The sequence below is a fragment of the Bombus terrestris genome, chromosome 1 (genome assembly GCF_910591885.1).
Source record: "Bombus terrestris chromosome 1, iyBomTerr1.2, whole genome shotgun sequence".
Classification (NCBI taxonomy): Eukaryota; Metazoa; Arthropoda; class Insecta; order Hymenoptera; family Apidae; genus Bombus; species Bombus terrestris.
Genome location: NC_063269.1, coordinates 6630526 through 6650764, shown reverse-complemented (window position 1 = coordinate 6650764; position 20239 = coordinate 6630526). Strand labels below are relative to the sequence as shown.

Genomic DNA, 20239 nt, shown 5'->3' with positions numbered 1-20239 from the left:
AAATAATTAAATACAACCATTAAACGATTTATAGTTGATACATTAACCGAATTATATTAATCGGTGACTTATACATCTTATTTGTCAAGGTAAACATGTTTTCTGATTCATTGGATCAAATAGAAATTAATTCTTTTCGATTGTTTAAAGTTTAAACGATTCTCCGTGATTTCTTTGGTTACCGATTGCTAGATAATATTTTAGAAAGAATAAAAATGTTATATAGAAAAACTTGTGATAACGAAAAGCAAGGTTGGCAGACGTAAAACACCTGTGACGATTATTAGTTGAATGGAACGTGGAAGGGATAACATGGCCACCGCCTGGTGACGTTCGTTCGCCGTCGCCGTTGCAATATCAAATGCTTCGAAAAACAGCTGGTAAACATTTATCAGTGTAAGTTACGTAGTTTTCACGCGGAAAACGCGTATTATATTCAGTGAGGAGTATAAAGCACGATGATGAACATGTGGAAAGTGCGGGAATTAATGGATAAGGCGTAAGTACAATTAAGTCAGTTACACGCGATCTAACCTTGCTTTTACTTTTTTCAACGCATTCCACTCTACTTCCTTCAATACGCTGCACGATTTTTCATTTATCCCTAATGTTGCTGTCATTGATAGTCACTTCGATTACATTGTTTAACGCATCATTCATGCATATGAATGTGGATCCTGTTTAAATCTTTCTTTTCTCGTTTAATCTGATATTCGCGGAAGATAAATAAAAGATTTTCTGCACTTATTTTCGAACAAGTTTTACTCATGAGCCTTCATAATAGATTGATATATCGTATACTTATGTAGATTGCAAAAAAACGTTTATTTACCTGGTCAAATATAAACTTTCAGATCAAATAATAACAAATTGCATAGAATTGATGAAAATAATGTTACTATAAAAGGATGAAATAAATCACATTATACGTTTCATTCATAATACGAATAATACGATAGCGTTCGTTTATCTGATACTTTCTTTTATTATTACTATTCTTGTTGTACTTTTTATAAAATTTGCTAGCTTTCATAAACGTCTTTTTATTTATATATCTTGTTATCATGTTAATCTAAAGAATCATATATTTTCGGATGTAAATTGCAATTTTTTAGGAAATGTATTACGATGAATTACATTGGTGTAATTACATAATATATCTATTTTTGTATTATACGATAAGTTTGTACGAAGATACCATCTGTAATTATTTCTTTTTCCTTATTTTCTACTCTTGTATTTTTGTGTTTTAAACGATATTTACAATTTTTAATATTATTAGAATTGTTTCTTTTTTCACTTGATAAGAACGTACGAACAAAAAGAACAATGTTTTACTACAATAGCGACTGGAATTAGACGATAAGCTGTCCATACAAGCTCACTAACAGGTTACACTCCATGATAAGTAAGACTACCCGTTGAGAAAGTCTTGCATATTTTAAGAGGAAGAAAATGAGATATTGATAAAATACCAGTTTTCTTCGGTAAAAAATGATCTATAATATTTGTCAATAATAGTAATTAATATTTATAACAACAGAAACACATCACGAATCGCATATACATTAATTATTGTTTGTTATGTCTATTTTTAAATGTATAAAAACTGTTACCAAATATCGATAAAAAATTTTACAAAAACTTCGCAGATTATATTCTAGATTACTTATTATTATGTTAATTCGTTATTTTTTTAGTTTCTTCTGTTCAAAACAATATCAGATTCTTGTGTATGATGTTCACACCGTTAAGTTTCGCTTTCGTGCAGTTGTATTCAATGCGCGTGTAAAATATTCATAAAAAATTGAAAGTATAAGAAATTTACTTCGTCACGAACATTACATTTCTTTTCCTTTCCTTTTCCTGTATAACTACGAAATACAAGTATTGCCCTTACACCAATTTTTTATTGCATTCCATGTACATGGTCATACTGTTGAATCGGTTAGTGGTTCTCAAACACTGTTAGTATCTATCCGTTTTTATTTTATGCTATCCTTTGATTCTTTCACTTCTATTGCTTTTAAAACAACACCAAAGCGTAGTTCTTAATACGTAGTTACCGCTTGGATTTATTATTTCTTTGAAATGATAACTACACGTAGTTTCGCTCATAGTATCACGATCGAAAACGTGAGATTCTTCACGATCTGTGAAAATCGAGAAGCGGAAGGACACTATTATCTCTAACAGCGCTTTCTGAATACAAATGTAACCTGTAACTGTATATAACTATATAGGCGAAGATGTCTGATTGCAAACACGATTGTTATTACTCATGATGAACTGTTAATTTTTTAAATACCAGGTAACTCATGCTCTTCATTATTTTTATTATTAAACAGAGGACATGTGTGCAAGTTCAATTATTAAGTCTATAGGAATAGTAAAGTTATTTATTATAGTAAAAAATGTGCTTATTATTCCTTTGATTTTTTGCCAGATTATTATGTTAAATACTTTTCAAATATTAATAATAATAATGAATGAGTTGTTAAAAACAAGTCACAATGCTTATTTGTAAACTAGAGAATTTTTTATTGATAACTGCTTTTCATTTTTATCATTTATGGATATATCACATTTTACTTAATACTTTAAAATAAAAATAAGAGTTTATAAAAAAAAAAGGATAGATATCTTTTTATGTAGATATTTTTAAATCTCGACAAAAGTATTACATAATCGAGTGTTTGTACTCAATGTCCTGTTGTACCTGTCGTTTTGTTACTTTCTATGTATACAACAAAAACATGATAAGATAGATCGTTTTCACCTGTAATAGAACTTTCGATTTCAAAATGAACGCGAGAAATTTAAACTGCACTATCATTTCTTGTTCAGAAGAAGTTCAGAAGAAGATAAATAAAAGTAAGATAACATTTTGGGTGTATAACTGTATACTTCGATAACGATCGCGACATTAAAAATTCAATCGTAAAAATTGGTACGGTCGCGCGCGCGCACACACACACACACACACACGCATTTGTACATATGTGTATTTTAAAAGCATACAAAATTGTCTTGCGTAAAAGAATGTATTTTGATTTGATCAATTTCATTTGCAACAAAGAGTTGAATTTCATGAAAACAATCTTTTTTCACAATACAAATATCGGAATTCCGTACCATGAAACATATGTTACTGGAAGCTAAAAACAGAAAAGTATTGTATGCAAGCAAAGGCGTAAAAATATTGCGCAATTAACAGGTGTTCATACAATCCACGTGAACAAAGTGAAAGTAATTTTACTTTAGAATTAATAGTATTATCATATATTGTATATTGTAATATCTCATACGATTTATTTGAAACTATTAATATATTATAAAATATATACGTTATTGTATGTATTTATACTAATGAAAGTAAAAATGATATTACAGGACTAACGTAGTTATGAATTACACGGAAACAGAAGCCAAAGTTCGAGAGGCAACAAATGACGATGCTTGGGGCCCAACCGGTATAAATTTTTATGTTTAAAGGAATATTTAAACAAATATTTGTCAATTATTATGGTGTTGTAAATGTTTAAATTATATCTGTCCAAACATATTGTACAAATTGTACGTTATAATGCGATGGTGAATGGTTAATGTTGTGAAGGCAAAATGATAGTTATTGATCCAATGTTATTTTTGCTGACAGTATAGTATTTTTATGCACAAGGAATTCTGTAAGATATACATAAATCGGTATTTTCGTTAAATAAAAAATAATAAGTAAAATTACTTTTGTTTTTAATACTGAAAATGCTAATAATATTACATAACTTTTGATTTTTAATAATTGAATAAAAAATGAATTAATTATATTGGCAATTGCAATTCATCTTTAACAATTTATATTAATTGTCATATATTATATTATTTAATTGTTATATATTTAAAATTCACTTTCATTATAGAAAAGTAAGGTATTCGAAAATAATTGCATAAAAATTAGATTTTGTACACTTCTGTATTTGACAGTTATCACTTGCGCATTTCTTCATGCAATAAATATGTAACTAAAATTATGAATATTAACTTTACGTTTACTGGTAAATATAGTTTTTGTTTCTTATTAATTATTTCGTTAGTTATTGTTTCAAGACTTATTAAAGTTTCTTATGCAAAACTCTATTAAACGCCTTATAATTTTCCGCCGACTTTTTAATAATTTTATCCATTGTTGAAATTCGATATGTGGTAAAATTAATTCTACCGCATGTTATTACTTTAGGTGCAATGATGCAAGAACTGGCTCAGGCTACATTCACATATGAGCAATTTCCTGAGGTAATGTCCATGCTGTGGAAAAGGATGTTGCAAGAAAATAAACGGAATTGGCGCCGAACGTATAAGGTAAATTTGTTTCTGTTATATATACATATTTAATTCCTGTTGTGTTAATAAATATATAGGTATTTTATCAACAAAAATTATATAAAAGGATTAATGAAAATTTTATTATAAATAAATAAAAGTAAAAAAATATATAACTATTAATAATACTATCTTATTAATATTCAATAATATCCAATGATATGTTACATCAATGTTTATATATTTCTTTTATTTTTGTAAAATTTTTGCTAATACCTTTATTTAATTAATTAATTCTATTTTCTTATTTTCAGTCTCTTTTGTTATTGAATTACCTAGTTCGCAATGGGTCAGAACGAGTGGTCACATCATCTAGAGAACATATCTATGATCTCAGGTCTTTAGAAAATTATACATGCATCGATGAGTTTGGAAAAGATCAGGGGATTAATATTAGGCATAAAGTCAGAGAATTGATTGATTTTATTCAGGATGATGATAAATTAAGGGAAGAAAGAAAAAAAGCTAAGAAAAATAAAGATAAATATGTAGGTTTATCAAGTGAAGCAATGGGTATGAGATTTGGTGGTGGGGATAGATGGACAGATAGGCTAAAATGGGATAAAACTAATGCTGATTCATATAATGATTGGGATCGAGACAGTAGAGGAAAAGGTTTTGAGGATACAAATAATAGGTGAATATAAAGTTTTATGTTTTCATTAGTAATGATCAAATATCTTTAATATTGTTTATTTTCATCTTTTTGTAATAGTGATGACGGTGAAAGAGAAGATTCTGATAATGATGTTCATCCCAGTCCAAAAAGAGGAGGAAGAGAATACAGGGATACAATGGATAGCATGGATCGCGTTAATAAAACTATTACATCTACAACTTCAACAAATGCTTCTCCAGCAAGAGTGACAAGAACTATTAAAAAGGTAGATTTAGGGGCTGCAGCAAATTATGGAAGAGAACAATCTAATGTAAGTAAAAAAGTGTTAGATAAAAGAGATTACTGATTTTATAACAATTTATATTGAAAATTCTAACTTTAATTTACAGAATGGTATATCTGGATCACAAAATAGTTCTTTATCCACTAAACAGAAGAATAAAAATGATATTCTAAATGATATTTTTGATGCTCAAAATGAGAATAATACCAAATCAGCTGTCGATGATGATGATGATGATTTTAATCCAAGAGCAAATACTCAGCCTAGTGTACAAACTCAAAATGCAAATACAGATTTTGGGGATTTTACTAGTGCATTTGGCAGTCCTACAGTAAAAACGAAAGATAACAGTGATGAATTTGCAGATTTTACATCAGCTTTTAACTCTTCTGTTGCAATATCTAATCCCCCAGTGCAGCCACAACTGCCACAGACACAAGTAAACTTAATAGGCGCAACAATACCAAATATTAATAGTTCAGTAACAGATAATGTAAATAATGCGATGTTTATCAATGCCCAATCATTAAGCACTTCTTCTTTTACAACTATGCCTTCTACAAATACACTTCCCCAAAATTCTAGTATGAGTAGTAATCTACTTGATACTTTACAACCACAAATACTTAATAACCAGCAATCATTGAACAATAATACAGGTACATTATACACAATCATTCAATAACATTGAGTTATTACATGCTAATAAATATTTAATTATTTTAATACAAAATGATTATTTTATAGCAGCTTCAAATTCAGATCTTTTATCGGACTTAGATAGCTTAAATACTTTGACTACTGGCTCTATGGATAGGCGGGTAAATAATACCAACAATACTAATCTCTTTTTAAACATGAATTCAACATCTGCCACAGCTAGCCATGGAGGTAAATATACATTATTTACTAATTTAAATGCAACTATAATTTTATGATTTAGTAATATTAACAATATACTTTAAATTTTGATGAATACACTTTAGTATTACCTTATCATAAAATCAAGATATCTGTAAATCTTTATTTAGAAAACAATATTTTTATACATTTTCTTTTTTATTGCTTATTAGTCCATAAATTTTTTAATTTGGAGGAAATTATGAATTTTTGTTGCAAAATTTTGCGTATTCTTTAGTATTGAAGATATATTTGAAGATAATGTAATGTCCCCAAGAAAGTCTTTCCTTGCAGCAACCAAGGTGGAAAAAAGCATCACTTCAGCTGAAAATCTTTCAAAATGTGCTGCAATTCGACTTTTGGAAGAATTGTGTTCCATGGGTCCTATCAAAAGTCATAATAACTTGGAAAAGCTGAAATTATATATTTCTGAATATATTAAATTTTTACCGGGTCCGCTTACTCCACAAAACTACTGCAATCTCGATTTTTATCCAGAAATTGATTCTATGTTACATGGAAAAATTTTACAAGAAATTATCGAAAAATTCGATCATAATTGGCCATTACAAGGAAATATTTTAGATCCAGTACTTAAGCAATTGATGATTATTGATGGTGCTACATTACCAATATTAGCTGAGTCTTTAATTGCTTTAGTTTTTGCTTTGAAAGAAACAGAAAATGAGAGAAACATTTTTATCATTTCAATAATTTTGGAACAATTAGTGAAAAGTGATTCTTTGTTTTCCGCAATAGTAAATGCATGCAAATATCGAATTCGAAACGTGATTCAAGAAGAAGAATTTAATGAAACATGGCGAAATGTGGTGCAAATTTTAATCTCGTTGCCTAATCGCGTAGCTAATAAATTGAAAGATAAAATATTTGATAGTTTTCTCCCTCAAACATATCTTAAAATTATAAGCTTCCATATTGCTCGTGCAATATCCTTCATAAATATTGGACTACATTATGATATCAAACCAGAATTAAAATTACTCTCAATTTTAATTAGTAAACTGATAATCACTACAAAGTCGGAGAATTTATTATCATTTACCAATATTTTAGCAGAATGGTGTTTTGAAAATAAAAATAATGAACGAGATTTCATTCAAAATATACTAGAAATTCTAGATACATCTAGCATAGAACCAGTAGCTGTATTATTTTTGAAACATTGCGATGTAAATCTTGGAGTCCATAAAATTTTTGGTGATGTATTATTAAATTCAAATTGGAAATATACATTAACAACGAAAATTCCTTTAATGTGTTATTATAATGATGACAGCTTAGTAATAAATTTAATCTCATACCTAGCACAATTTTTAGATAAAAATGGTATTTTGATCGAATTACTTATGAAACTTTTAGATGTATGGGGTGATAAAAGTGCTTTAAATCATACCTCTATAGAGCAACATAAATATATTACGAAATTAATTATTACGTGCGTAAGAAAATCTAAAAGTTATTTAAGCAAGGATGATAAAGATAATATTCAAAGATTATTGTTCTCTGGTATATCTATTCACCTCGAATCTACACATATTATTTTAAGAGCAATAGGGATGTCTGTTGGTGAAATTTTCATTGATGAATTATCTGAGTCAGATACTGCACCAAAGCTTTCTTTCGAATATAATAATATGCCTGACGAAGTAATAGATTTAGTACAATCTTTAAAAAACTTAGCTTTGGAAATAAAAAACGTAAAGAAAGAAGAAGATATTAAAAAGAGTAAACTAATTGTTAAAGATATTGAGTTTAACACATTGGGTGATAGGAAATTGTATGAATTAGGTGTTGAATGTAATGTTTTACCTAAATTAAGTACAAAAGTAGATAATAATAAAGCTGAGCAAATCACGGTTATAGCAAATTCAAACGAACCGACTGTGTTCAGTAAACAAATCTTGGAAGATGATGCAAAAGATAAAAATAATATTAAAAGTGATGCAGAATTGGATAGTGACGACGATTTGGTACCATATGATATGTCTCATGATACAAAAGCTAGTGAAAAATTACGACCAGCATACTTGCGGGATCTACGTGATAATTTAGTAAATGAAAAAAGTTCTTCAAATCCAGATGTTTTTTCAGAGTCCTTAGAAGTTTGTGAAGAACTTATATTATCACAATTACCAAATGATGATGTATCTTTTGCAATTGAATTATTAGAACTTCTTGTTACACTTAAAGAATCCTGTTATGTAGAAAATTTTGAATTATTAACATTCAAAGCTTGTGTAGCTATAATGACTGTTTATCCCAAAGAATGTGCTAAATTTATATGCGAACAGTTTTACTTGCCAGTAGATAAATATTCTGTAAATCAACGATTATTTTTCCTTGATATATTGGCAGAATCAGCAAGAAGATTATCAACTATTTCAATTCACGAAAATAAGGAAGATACAATTAATGAACCTAAAATAAAACAAAGAACAAGAGAAACTTCGAACAAAGTGTCACTTTTCATTAATACCGAAAAAAGTCAACAATACAAGATACTATACAGTGATGACTTTGATGACTTTGATGACTTTGCAAAGTCGGAAAATCAAATGAAAAATTGGCAGGAAATTGTTGATAGAAGAATTGAATCAAATACAAAAAGATACGCTCATAGTACAAAAGCTCTCAAAACATTTAAAAATAAATTTGGAAATGTTGCATCTTCATTTTTTTATCCATTACTTCATGGCTTTGGCAAACAAGATACTTGTTTGAACAGTGGATTACAAATTTTCACAGATCAAGAAAATATTTTACTAATTCGATTTTTGAAAACTTTGTCTACTATAATGATAGCAGCACAGAATTGTTTATTAGCCCCTAAAATGGGAAAAGAAATATTAGAATTATCATGGATTCTGAGATTCCATGATCAAGCAAAAGTTAGAATCGCAGTGATAGAAAATATTGCAGCTGTAGTTATTGCAATACCGAAACATACGATTATAAATGAATTATTTGAAACCATTATTGAAATACGATTGTGGCTTTTAGATCTATCTCAAAATATAATCAGTGGTGATCATGACAAAGAATGTAGAAGTTTAGGTACTAAAGTAGTGTCTTTGATTGATTCTATTATAGGTTCAACATTCAATATATAATTATTAATAAGATTTAAACATTATATTTATACAAACGTTTTTTAAAAATTATATATTTTGCATGTCATTACAAGTACAATGTATAAGGTAAAACATTAATTTGTATAATGAACTAATAACTTTTTTATTTGCTCCGTTATACATTACTTGTGAATGAGAATTAAGCTATTATTTAAGAAATGTAATTTATGTCACATTATATATTTTATATAATTTTTCATAATTGATTTTTTCAGCAATATTGTAATAATTTAATATTATGCATTAAATAAACAAGATACAAATATTTTTATCTATTACTAACTTCTATTTTAATCTATTTTATTATTTAATAAGTTAATTATATGTAAATGTGATAATAAAATAAAATATTAGGTAGACATATTACTAAAACTAAAACAATTGTTATATTCAGGAACTATTGGATTATCGCCAGTTACAAATCTTCTTACCCCTACATCTACTAATTCCAAAAATCAAACATCAAATAATGCCTCCATACAAGTTGGTTCTACATGGGCTGGTTCAGGATTAAATATAGATCTTGATAATATAATGGGAAGTAAAGTTAAACAAACAGGACCAGCACCAACAATGAATCAATTAGCAAGCAATAGTCCACAACATCAAACCAAACTTATGAGTAAGTAACTTATATGTAAAACTTATTTTTTTAATTGACTTTATGATTAGAACAGTATCATATATATATAGTATTAGTATCAATACCTTTCATTAAATATATAGTGATAGTATCTTTTATATTATCTCTTTTAGTGTTATTATAAAACATTTTCATAACTATAAATATTATAAATATATATAAATGATGTGTTGTATATATATATGAAACAGCTGAACCTCTCTGTTAATCTCTAAAATTTCGGTATATGACAATTTATAGTGTATAGTAAAATATATTTTGAGAAAGATTCATAAAAATAAACATGTTATCAGTAAATATGATTATTTTAGCAACACCAATGGGATATACATCACCAATGATTCAACCGCAACAACAGAAACAACAACATGTAAATCCAGCATTTTTTCCTGCATTTCAATGAAACCTTTTTAATAAATAAAAACTAATATTAGCAAAAGCAGAAGGCATACATGAAATAACTTGGAATAAAAAACAACCAAGGCTTGTTGTAAACAATCTATTTATTTAATAAAAACGGAGATAAATTTTCTATTTTCTGGGCGAAGCAGTCTAATTATACAGGGTGCAACTGTAAACAATTGCATATTGTAAATGTCAAAACAAAATGGTCAATGAAATATATATTGCATAATCATGTGTTCACAAGCAGTCAAAAAAAGAAGTATTTCAATTTCTAGATTTCATACATTTTAAGTTAAATAGTTTGTCTATATTTTGTCATGAATTTCGTTACAATTATTTTATTTAAAAATACAATAGAAATTACAGTTTATTGAAAACTAAATTGCATATGATCACGATGAGTGGTACATAAAATATGTGATTAATCTAACATTCAGAGCAGCTCTATAGATATATTTGTTAAACTAATAATTCTAGATAATATCTGTTCCCCCAAGTAACATTCCATAATACGAATGTTGTACTTTTTTGAAGAATATTTATGTTACTTGCAAATCGCGTGGGAACAAATCAGGCAGACTTGTCTTAAATTTTTTATACATAATGTAAATTGAACGAATCAAGATTATGCCTTACATAATGTATCATAATTAACGTATGCATGAAAGTGAATTATAGAGTATATATACTCGAGAAAATGCAAGTATAAAGCATTCTGTTTAAATTCTTTAAATTAAAGAACAGAATATGCTTTAACAGGGGTTGAATGTAGAGAACAGAATTAGTGCAAATTTTAAAAAGTTGTATTTACATTGGCGATTTAAAATGTAAGAATGGTTTCACTTTTCTATTATAACTATATTAACTAATTCGTCTACGAAAAACAAAACAGATGCAATAACGTTGCTAATAATAAGTGCTTCCCTACAATAATTAGTTTTGCACTAAAGAGAATGATATAAAATTAGTATTATAAAATTAGTATTACAAAAATTAGATATGTACATGAAAGTGTAATGCAGGATACGAAGTTTTATTATCTTTGAAAGAAGCACAAATCAGCGCAATGGGACATTTTTTGCGTTTCAAAAGCGCTCCACTCAGCATGATGATTCAATAATATTATATGTTTATGGTCCATTGTAAAATATTTAAGGACTTTGTAGTTACGTAATTATATAGTTATAAAAAATTTAATCATTGTGATTGAATAATGATATTCTACAATTTTTGTAAAATAGGTAAAGAAAGTAAAAATTAAATAGCATTTCCTTAGTTCTCTGTTACTTAACAATGAAGAAATGCATATCTTTTAAGATTATTGTTCATGGGATTATAAAGGAAAACAGATAATTATTAATAATTAGGGATTAGTTAATAGATTATTAAGAATCGTTTAATTTTATGTATGCTGTTTATTATCAGTGATTTGATACATCTTTGCTGCATGATACTGAAATATATCTTAGAATAATTTGTTATAGAATGTTTAGATATTGAAATATTTATTCGTGAGAGAATGTTGAAAAAATTGTTTGCATGCTGTATTTGTTGGTTTTATTTACTATGATATATATGTGATGTATATTACACATATATTTGATGTAGCTAAATTTTTATTTCACAGTTATATATTTCGATATATTAGATATTATACTTGTCTGTTATTTATTGAATAAATTAAATTCATAAAATATTTCAGAATTTGCAGCAAAGTGCGATTTTATATTTACATATGTTTTGGAATGAATGATTTAGATAATCTATTGCTTATATACTACTCTATATATTAATATCTATAGAACAGGTGCCCCTCAAAAACTTATTCCATGTGGTTGAAAGTATTCCATCTGTATTAGAATTTTATTATTGCGTTATCAAATTTCGTTCAAGTCATCTCACAAAGTTGATGTGGAATTAACTTACAGGCTTCTATGCGAATATCAGAGACTGAATCTTGTAAGGGAAAAATGATCCTTTACATTTTCCATTATTTGTGTATTTTATATAAAGCGTACTATTTGACGTAGATGGGAATATATTTTTAAAGTATTAAAATATACATACATATGTATGTGTTAGTATACATATATATATATATGTATTATTGTACAAATATAAACAAGTATAGTCAATATAAATAAGAACGGCATTACCATCAGTTGAACCATGTGAATATTAATATAGAGAGGCATGATTACAGTCTAGAATTACAGAGGCCTTTGTAAAGTCAAATTGGATGAAAATGAAGGTCATGGAAGTAAAATAAACCCTTTTTTGTTAGCAAATAAATTTTATAAATTTTTACACAGAATATTGGGGAATCGTTATATAAAATTTTATTGAATCTAAATTTGAAAAATAGGAAGTAAAAATATTATTTTATTGAAATACATGTTACTAATTCCTATTTACGTATGTATTATATTTTTATGCTACTTGCGCGCGATGATATTGTTCATTGTACGTTTTACGAATATAACTTAATAACTTCATTATATTGTTTGTTACAAATAAAGTTGTATAAAATTAGCAATGTTCTGCTGTATATCTATGAAATGAATTACAGCTATCGGCTAATTTAAATTAACTTAAGAATAGTTTTTATTGTTAAATATTATACACACATGTATATCTATAAAGTTGCATTTAAAAGAACATTTAAAATATGAAGTACTAAATTGAAACTATTAAGCAATACGTACACGTACTGGTACATATCAATATTAATCGCGCGTGTAGAATATATGGCTACTTACATATACTTTACGATTTTATGTAAAGATATTACAGACTTGAAAATTATTGTTCCTCTGGTGAAATTCAGGACAGTTATTACGTCATTTATATTATATACGTACGGTATATACATACGAATGAAAACCAATAGCTCACTTGTCGATTTTTGACTGAATATTGTTTACAGTAGTCGCGGTAATTGTAATTATTAATTCCAGTATTTATACTTACATCACAATTTTATCGTTATTAAATGCTCATTGGTGCTGGTGTTAATATGAATTGTTAACTATTTTTTTTCATTTTTAACATAATGTACCTCTTCCTTTTGTTTGAAATGTCCAATTTGTCATCCTACCTACTTTAATATTTTGCTCCAAATTGTATTTTTATTCATTCTTGATATAAAATTTGATTTTGACCATTTTGTATATGGAGTTCTTTATATTTAATTATCTTTTATTATGCACTTTTATAATTACTTTAACAGACATATATCTTTGTTCCTTAATAAGTTTTTTACAATAGTATAATTCAAAGATTATTTTTTTAAAGTATAATTTTGACATGAATGACAAAAGCAATTTTTATTATTCTCTGTCTATTTTAAAAGAAAAAACATAAAAAGATTTTAAGATATATATTTCTTAAGCATAAATTAAAAAGTGATTTGAGATATCTATTGACATAATTTATAAAAAATAATAGTTTGTTCAGTATACATAGAATTAGCAATAAGTTGGACAAACATAATAGACAAACACTAATACTGTTTTTACAATGTATGAGAAATTAATTCTACTGAAAAAAACTGAAAAAAATAATGAATTAAATATAACATTACATTAAAAATATATAATTATATCAATTATAAAAATTGGTCCTTGAACTTTACTTGTCTTATACATATATAGATTTTTAAGATTTAATTAGTTTATTGTTTAATTTTATTTAAGAAAAGCTTAAATATATTATAATATAGTATATATATATACATATACATTTATTCCTAATATTATATATACTGAAATAAAGATACAGGAAATTAAAATATAATGGAAAAATAATATATACTACATATATATATGCAGTAATTTAAGTTATAAAAGATTATATTTTACAGTTTTTTTTTCTTTATAAAATAATACATATCTTTAAAGAAAATCTGGGGGTCAATATATGCAATATATGGAAAATATATCTATAAATTATAAACCTAATCGTCAATTCTCTCTTTTAATGTAATTTTATAATAAGAATATACAGTTAAAAATGAAGTAAATGATGAATTGCTAAATCTTTTGCTAGTTTTTCTAAGAGACATAAAATATTTAACTGAACATTTCAATTCAACATTCTGATTATAATGATTATACCATTATAATTACATAAAGGTAATATATAGGTTTTCATTCATTTTCATTTATGCTTTTTGATTTCTTCTTTTTTTTCTTTTTCTTTACTGGCTCTTCAGTTTCTTCTTGTACTCCATTTTCAACAAATCCGTTTTCCTTTTCATTCTCTAAAACCTCACTTTTTCTTTTTTTATCTTTCTTCTTCTTCTTCTTTTTAGACGATTCTTGTTCCATACTTGCTATTACTTGTGCAGCTTCTTCTAAAGCTTCTTTCATTACATCTATATTTTTCTTAGGTACTTCTCCAGTTTCATAAAATTTCAATCTATCCTCTACTTGTTGTCGTAATTTTTCACCAAATACTTTAGTTGGTGTATCAGTAAAGCAATCAATTCTTGATGCTATGGAACATTTATTTGCAAGATATCTTGAAATTCTACCCTTATTTTTTGTACCCGCACGACCAATAAAAGTTGAATGGAATAATAGACCATATTTTGGAGTATTGCCTCTAGTTTTTAAAGCCCTAAATAAGGCCTTTTCCGCCCCCAATATTTGTACAGTAGAGGCAGGATATTTGGCTAAGTTTGTAAGAGATCCAGCATGTGCTATTAATCTGGCTCCTACTTGGTCACCTATTAATGTAGCTAAATTTGGTGCAACTCCTGTCATTTTAGAACTTAAATATTCTGCTAATTGTTTTCTGTAATCAGCCAAAGCAATAACACGTGCTGCAAACATTTCGATATTAAGAAGATCAACAGGACTGATATCCATTCCCATAGATGATTTGGATGCATCAATAATTGCTTGAGCTTTGGCATTGTCCATAACAATTTCTTCCAAAGCTTCTAACTTTTCATTTGTAAGATCTTTTCGGTTTTTTATTAATTTTGCAACTTTGGCATACATATAATTCTCAGGAACTATTTTTACAAGCTCTGGAAAATGATAACTGTACCATTCCCTGTAAGTAATACATATGTAATTAATAAATTTCGAAAGTATAATGAAATACCTTATATGTACGAATTTAGAAATTAAGTTGACACATGCTCTTTTTAAATAATTACCTTATTCGCATACTAAATGTATTGACATCTTTGTCCAATTGGTCTAACAGAGCTATGCTTTGTATAATCATATTATCCACACGATTGACATTGAATTTAACTTTAGCTCTAGAATAACTATGACCAAGTCCAAGTTGTGCAATTCCAGAAGTTTTAGCAGTGAAACCTTTCACTAAATTATGAAAATGAAACCTTATTCCTCTAATAATTTCTGGAATGGCACCAATATGATCACACTTTATATCTAATGCTTCAGTAATGCTAGCTCCAAGTTTTGGATCAGCCACTCCAAGCACAACATTGTTTTTCTTCCCAGATTTTGGTATACATGAGTCTATAAATAACTGTAAATCTTCTGGAACAATTCCTTCAGAGATACTATTTATATTTTCTAGAGCTGCTAAAGCAGTTTTAAAAGGTGAAAATCCAACTAGTTTCACAACTGAATTAAAACGAGACAAATCTGTGACAGATGCTTCAACTTGAGGCAGTAACATTCCTACCTCTTCAAATTCCTTGACATAAAAAATGGCATAGCCAGCAGCATGCTCAAATAAAATAAAAAGCTTCGACTGAAACAAAAAATTTTTACGTACATTTAAAATTACAATATATATATATATAAATGAACATATAACATGAACATACAACAAATGAACATAATGAATATATATGAATGAATATATATAAATGTTTTGAACAATTTATATATATATATAAACAATTTATATAAAAAAAAAATATATATATATATATATATATAAATTGTTCAAAACAGAACACCACAATTGATAGAATTATAGGTGTAAGATTAATAAAACACATGTTATATTTTATTATTTAAATATTTTATAATAAATATATTAAAAAAGAACTGAATTCATATGTGAAGAAAATCTATTATACAAGTGTATTTATACAAATATCTGTTATAAAAATGACATGTTTAATAGTTTATGTTATATAGTATACGTATGTTATATATTCTTATAATATAAAAACTAAAACATACAATTCATTGAAGAAATTTCAAGAATTTCTATATTTCTGTACTCTTTTAAGTAAATTTTTTTTATCATATTTGTATCAAATATCTATCGAAACTTATTGTTTTTTTATGATTCATAATTTTTAATATAAATAATATGAAGATTTACTCTAGTTTTATTAACAACATATTTCGAATACAATTATTACATTCAGTAATACTATATTAAACTTAAAATATTTTTTCGTAAAAAGTACAAATAATTTTGAGAAAGGTATATTAATTATTAAAATTAATTTAAGGACATAATTAAAACATTAACTTACCATGGTTTTCTTAAGTTATATTCCATTCACTATTTCTATATAACCACTACAAAAAGCGAACACGCATTAAGGGGGTTAGAAAACGACCATGTGCTCCGGAAATAATACAAAGAGAAACATGGAGCTTTCAGCACTTCCTGAGATTTAAACGTTTGCCAAATGTTCCATACATGTATACATTTTTTAAGCCGCTAATTAAAATTGAATAATAGTTGCTTTTACGTAATACATTTTTAAATAGCACAATTAAACAGAATTATATTTTCGAATTTTTCTTGTATACATTTCTATTCATAATTAAGTTCAGCAACGTATATTAGTGTTCTCTTTTATGTTATGTATGGAAGTGAATGTCTGTATTTTCGTTTTTGATATTTAGGTTCCATTTAAATAAGTTTTTTACTAGTGTTTAACCAATAGTTAAAAATATAAAAATTTATATTGATATTGAAAATAAGTATATTATAAATCGATTATTAAGAGTAATAATAGTTTTCTAAAATGTAATTGAATGGTTTATTGTTTGCAGGTTATGTTTAGTTTACATTATTTAGTATATATATTTTTAATAAATTTCTTTTTCTTTTAAGAATGGAATCTCGGACAGAGTTTAAAATAAAATCTCCGCCAACTGATGCGATCTCAGCAGTGGAATTTGGACCTAATTCAACACAATTCCTTCTTGTTTCCTCTTGGGACAGTACAGTGCGGTTGTATGACATTCATGCAAATACTATGAGATTAAAATATAATCATGATTTGCCAGTTTTAGATGTTGCATTTCAGGTAATTACAAATTTATCAAATATCCTTGTGTTTTATAAATTTTTATATATTCATAAGATAAACAAGTTGGAAAGTATTATAGTAATATCTAACGATATGTTACATTTGTATATTTGAAGCAAAAAGGAGGATTGGATAAAATATAATATTTAAAATACAAAGATACACAACAAATTGAAAGTATTTATATGATAAGAAAAATGTATGCAGGAATAAAAGAAAAAAATTCTACATATTTAAATATATTATGCATTATTATATCTCACATTGAATATTTCTCAATTATTATAAAAATATTTATTTTTAAAACTAGCACAATAAAGAATGTTTCTTTAACAGGATGCTGTTCATGCTTATAGTGGTGGTTTAGGAAATACATTAAAGATGTATGATATCAATAGTAATACTGGTACTAACACTTATATTTCTATCTTTATTCATGTTCAATATAATGTAGAAAAATCATAATAAAAATTCCCTTATAGAATCAGTTATGGGAACACATGATAAACCAATTAGGAAAATTGAATATTGTGCTGCAGTAAATGCAATATTAACTGGTGGGTGGGATGCAGCAGTGAAACTTTGGGATCCCAGAACACCCACTTGTGTAGGTAGTTATTTACAACCTGATGTCGTTCTTGCCTTGTCTGTATGTGGAGATAAATTTGTAGTAGGTACAGCTAAACGCAAAGTTTGTATTTGGGATCTGAGAAATATGGCTGGTATGTTTCAAAGACGTGAAAGCAGTTTAAAGTATCAGACACGTTGCATTAAAGGTTTTCCTAATGAACAGGTAGGTTTGATATTTAAAAAAATAAATAAATTTAAAGATTGTATAAATACTGTTTTGATTTAATTTAATATTAATATTAGATTTTATATATATCTAATTCTTAATAACTTTTAGGGATATGTTCTTAGTAGCATAGAGGGCCGTGTTGCTGTTGAATACCTTGATACAACACCAGAAGCACAGAAAAAGAAATATGCTTTTAAATGTCATAGGATAAAGGAAAACAATGTGGAACACATATATCCAGTGAATGCTATTAGTTTTCATTCAACTTATAATACATTTGCAACTGGTGGTTCAGATGGTTATGTGAATATTTGGGATGGTTTTAACAAAAAACGTTTATGTCAGTTTCACAGATATAATGCTGGTGTTGCTGCACTTAGTTTTAGCCATGATGGTTCTGTACTTGCCATAGGAGTATCATATTTGAATGAAGCTGAAATTCCACCAGGTGGAAATGATGAGAGAGAAATTTATATAAGATATGTGAATGACCAAGAAACTAAACCGAAATAATATCGTGTTATTGTACAAAGTTTTTTACAGGAAAAATAGATTAAAAATTTTTTAATTATATTCTGCTTTATTAAAGCAGTAAAAACTGGGTATTAAAGCTTTTTCACAGAAATTAATAACCATTTGTAATATATATAATAACAGTGTTCTATTTTACATTTTTATATCTTAAACAATTGACTGATAATTAGAAGCAAAATCTACAAACGAGGTAATATCTGTTCAGAATTACGAGACTAGTCAAATCTTAATAAAATATTTTGTTGTAAACATTATTTTGTTTATTTAAGATAATAATAGACTTATTCAACACTATTTTACATATTAAATATTTGTAAATTTTATTGTTCATTTCATCATCTATTATATTATTCTCTTCCTTCTGATTATTGATAATTATTACTAATAGTACTAGAAGAATAGTATGCATTTTATTATTTTATTTTTAAATGATTGCATATTTAATACTTAAAATATAACTCATATAGTTCGTTTATTAAGTGTTTGAGTAAAGCATTTTATTCAAATCATAATATATTTTAATAAAAATGAAATATTATATATTATAGTATCTGATATATCTATTACAAAAGTATTAATTAATGCATTATGTTAAACAATTTAATGAAAAATCTACTTAAAGAAAAACGTAGTTCTTAAACTGATTTTATTAAGCCATTAAGATTAAATCAAACAACAATGTTTTATAGTATACAACACTTCAAGTTAGATGTACATAGTATTAAAATAAGTTGGAGCAATATAAACATACAAAATAATTATAAATCATTTTATAAAAGAGACATGAGGTATAAATAATTCTTCTATTAATTTGCTCCTTTATAAATAATTGTGCTATTTATTAATACACATACGTATATATTGCACATTATATTTACGGAATTATTGTCAGAACTCAGTTGATGTTAATAGAATGCTGTAATACTATACAAAAATTTAGTATGTATTACTATTTAGTTAATAGAGTTATCATTCATTTACTATTACATTAACGATTGTACGTATTACACATATCTGTAGTTTAATGCGAAAAAATGTAGATGTTTATTGTATTTCTTAAAGTTATTTATATAATTGTTGAAATTGAGAAAAGATACATTTATTCCTTTTATTAAGATAAAAGAACAAACTTGTTAGGGCAATTGCATTGACGCTATTTATGTCATGCAGATATAATACTCATATTGCAAATAAACTAAATGTTAATACTTGCATAATATATGATTTCATTTTTTAGTGATTTGTGGTATATACCTA

General features: G+C 26.6%; 3 protein-coding genes across 6 annotated transcripts; 2 read left to right on the top strand and 1 right to left on the bottom strand.

Annotated features, from left to right (window-relative positions):
• Window positions 1-152: 152 nt before the first annotated feature.
• LOC100642192 lies at window positions 153-9596 on the top strand. Of its 4 annotated transcripts, XM_048407648.1 has the most exons (9): window positions 227-499; window positions 2121-2311; window positions 3394-3473; window positions 4235-4356; window positions 4632-5014; window positions 5093-5306; window positions 5386-5938; window positions 6027-6170; window positions 6474-9596. In XM_048407648.1, exons 3-9 carry the CDS (start codon window positions 3407-3409, stop codon window positions 9308-9310), a joined length of 4320 nt encoding a protein of 1439 aa, XP_048263605.1. In that variant the 5' UTR covers window positions 227-499; window positions 2121-2311; window positions 3394-3406; the 3' UTR covers window positions 9311-9596. The 4 variants fall into 4 exon arrangements, with proteins under 4 accessions (XP_020720475.2, XP_048263605.1, XP_048263600.1 ...); XM_020864816.2 differs by lacking the exon at window positions 2121-2311 and having other exon boundaries at window positions 153-499; XM_048407643.1 differs by lacking the exon at window positions 2121-2311 and having other exon boundaries at window positions 6030-6170.
• A 4749-nt stretch (window positions 9597-14345) lies between these two features.
• LOC100642315 (nucleolar protein 56) lies at window positions 14346-16988 on the bottom strand. The gene is made up of 3 exons (XM_003393211.4): window positions 16861-16988; window positions 15547-16118; window positions 14346-15440 (listed from the first exon to the last, which is right to left on the bottom strand). Exons 1-3 carry the CDS (start codon window positions 16861-16863, stop codon window positions 14528-14530), a joined length of 1488 nt encoding a protein of 495 aa, XP_003393259.1. The 5' UTR covers window positions 16864-16988; the 3' UTR covers window positions 14346-14527.
• Window positions 16989-17081: 93 nt separating this feature from the next.
• LOC100642435 (mitotic checkpoint protein BUB3) lies at window positions 17082-20199 on the top strand. Its single transcript, XM_003393212.4, has 5 exons — window positions 17082-17363; window positions 17451-17646; window positions 17986-18055; window positions 18132-18442; window positions 18557-20199. Exons 2-5 carry the CDS (start codon window positions 17452-17454, stop codon window positions 18959-18961), a joined length of 981 nt encoding a protein of 326 aa, XP_003393260.1. The 5' UTR covers window positions 17082-17363; window position 17451; the 3' UTR covers window positions 18962-20199.
• Window positions 20200-20239: the final 40 nt, after the last annotated feature.

Bases quoted from the DNA above. Each gene is read 5' to 3' on its own strand.
- LOC100642315 (XM_003393211.4), bottom strand. The intron at 15,441-15,546 runs GTAATTATTTAA...TATTACTTACAG, and splicing joins ACATTTAGTATGCGAATAAG to GGAATGGTACAGTTATCATT.
- LOC100642435 (XM_003393212.4), top strand. From the start codon at position 17,452: ATGGAATCTCGGACAGAGTTTAAAATAAAATCTCCGCCAACTGATGCG. The intron at 17,647-17,985 runs GTAATTACAAAT...TTTCTTTAACAG, and splicing joins TTTTAGATGTTGCATTTCAG to GATGCTGTTCATGCTTATAG. The intron at 18,056-18,131 runs GTACTAACACTT...ATTCCCTTATAG, and splicing joins TGATATCAATAGTAATACTG to AATCAGTTATGGGAACACAT.
- LOC100642192 (XM_020864816.2), top strand. From the start codon at position 459: ATGATGAACATGTGGAAAGTGCGGGAATTAATGGATAAGGC. The intron at 3,474-4,234 runs GTATAAATTTTT...TTATTACTTTAG, and splicing joins CGATGCTTGGGGCCCAACCG to GTGCAATGATGCAAGAACTG. The intron at 4,357-4,631 runs GTAAATTTGTTT...TCTTATTTTCAG, and splicing joins ATTGGCGCCGAACGTATAAG to TCTCTTTTGTTATTGAATTA.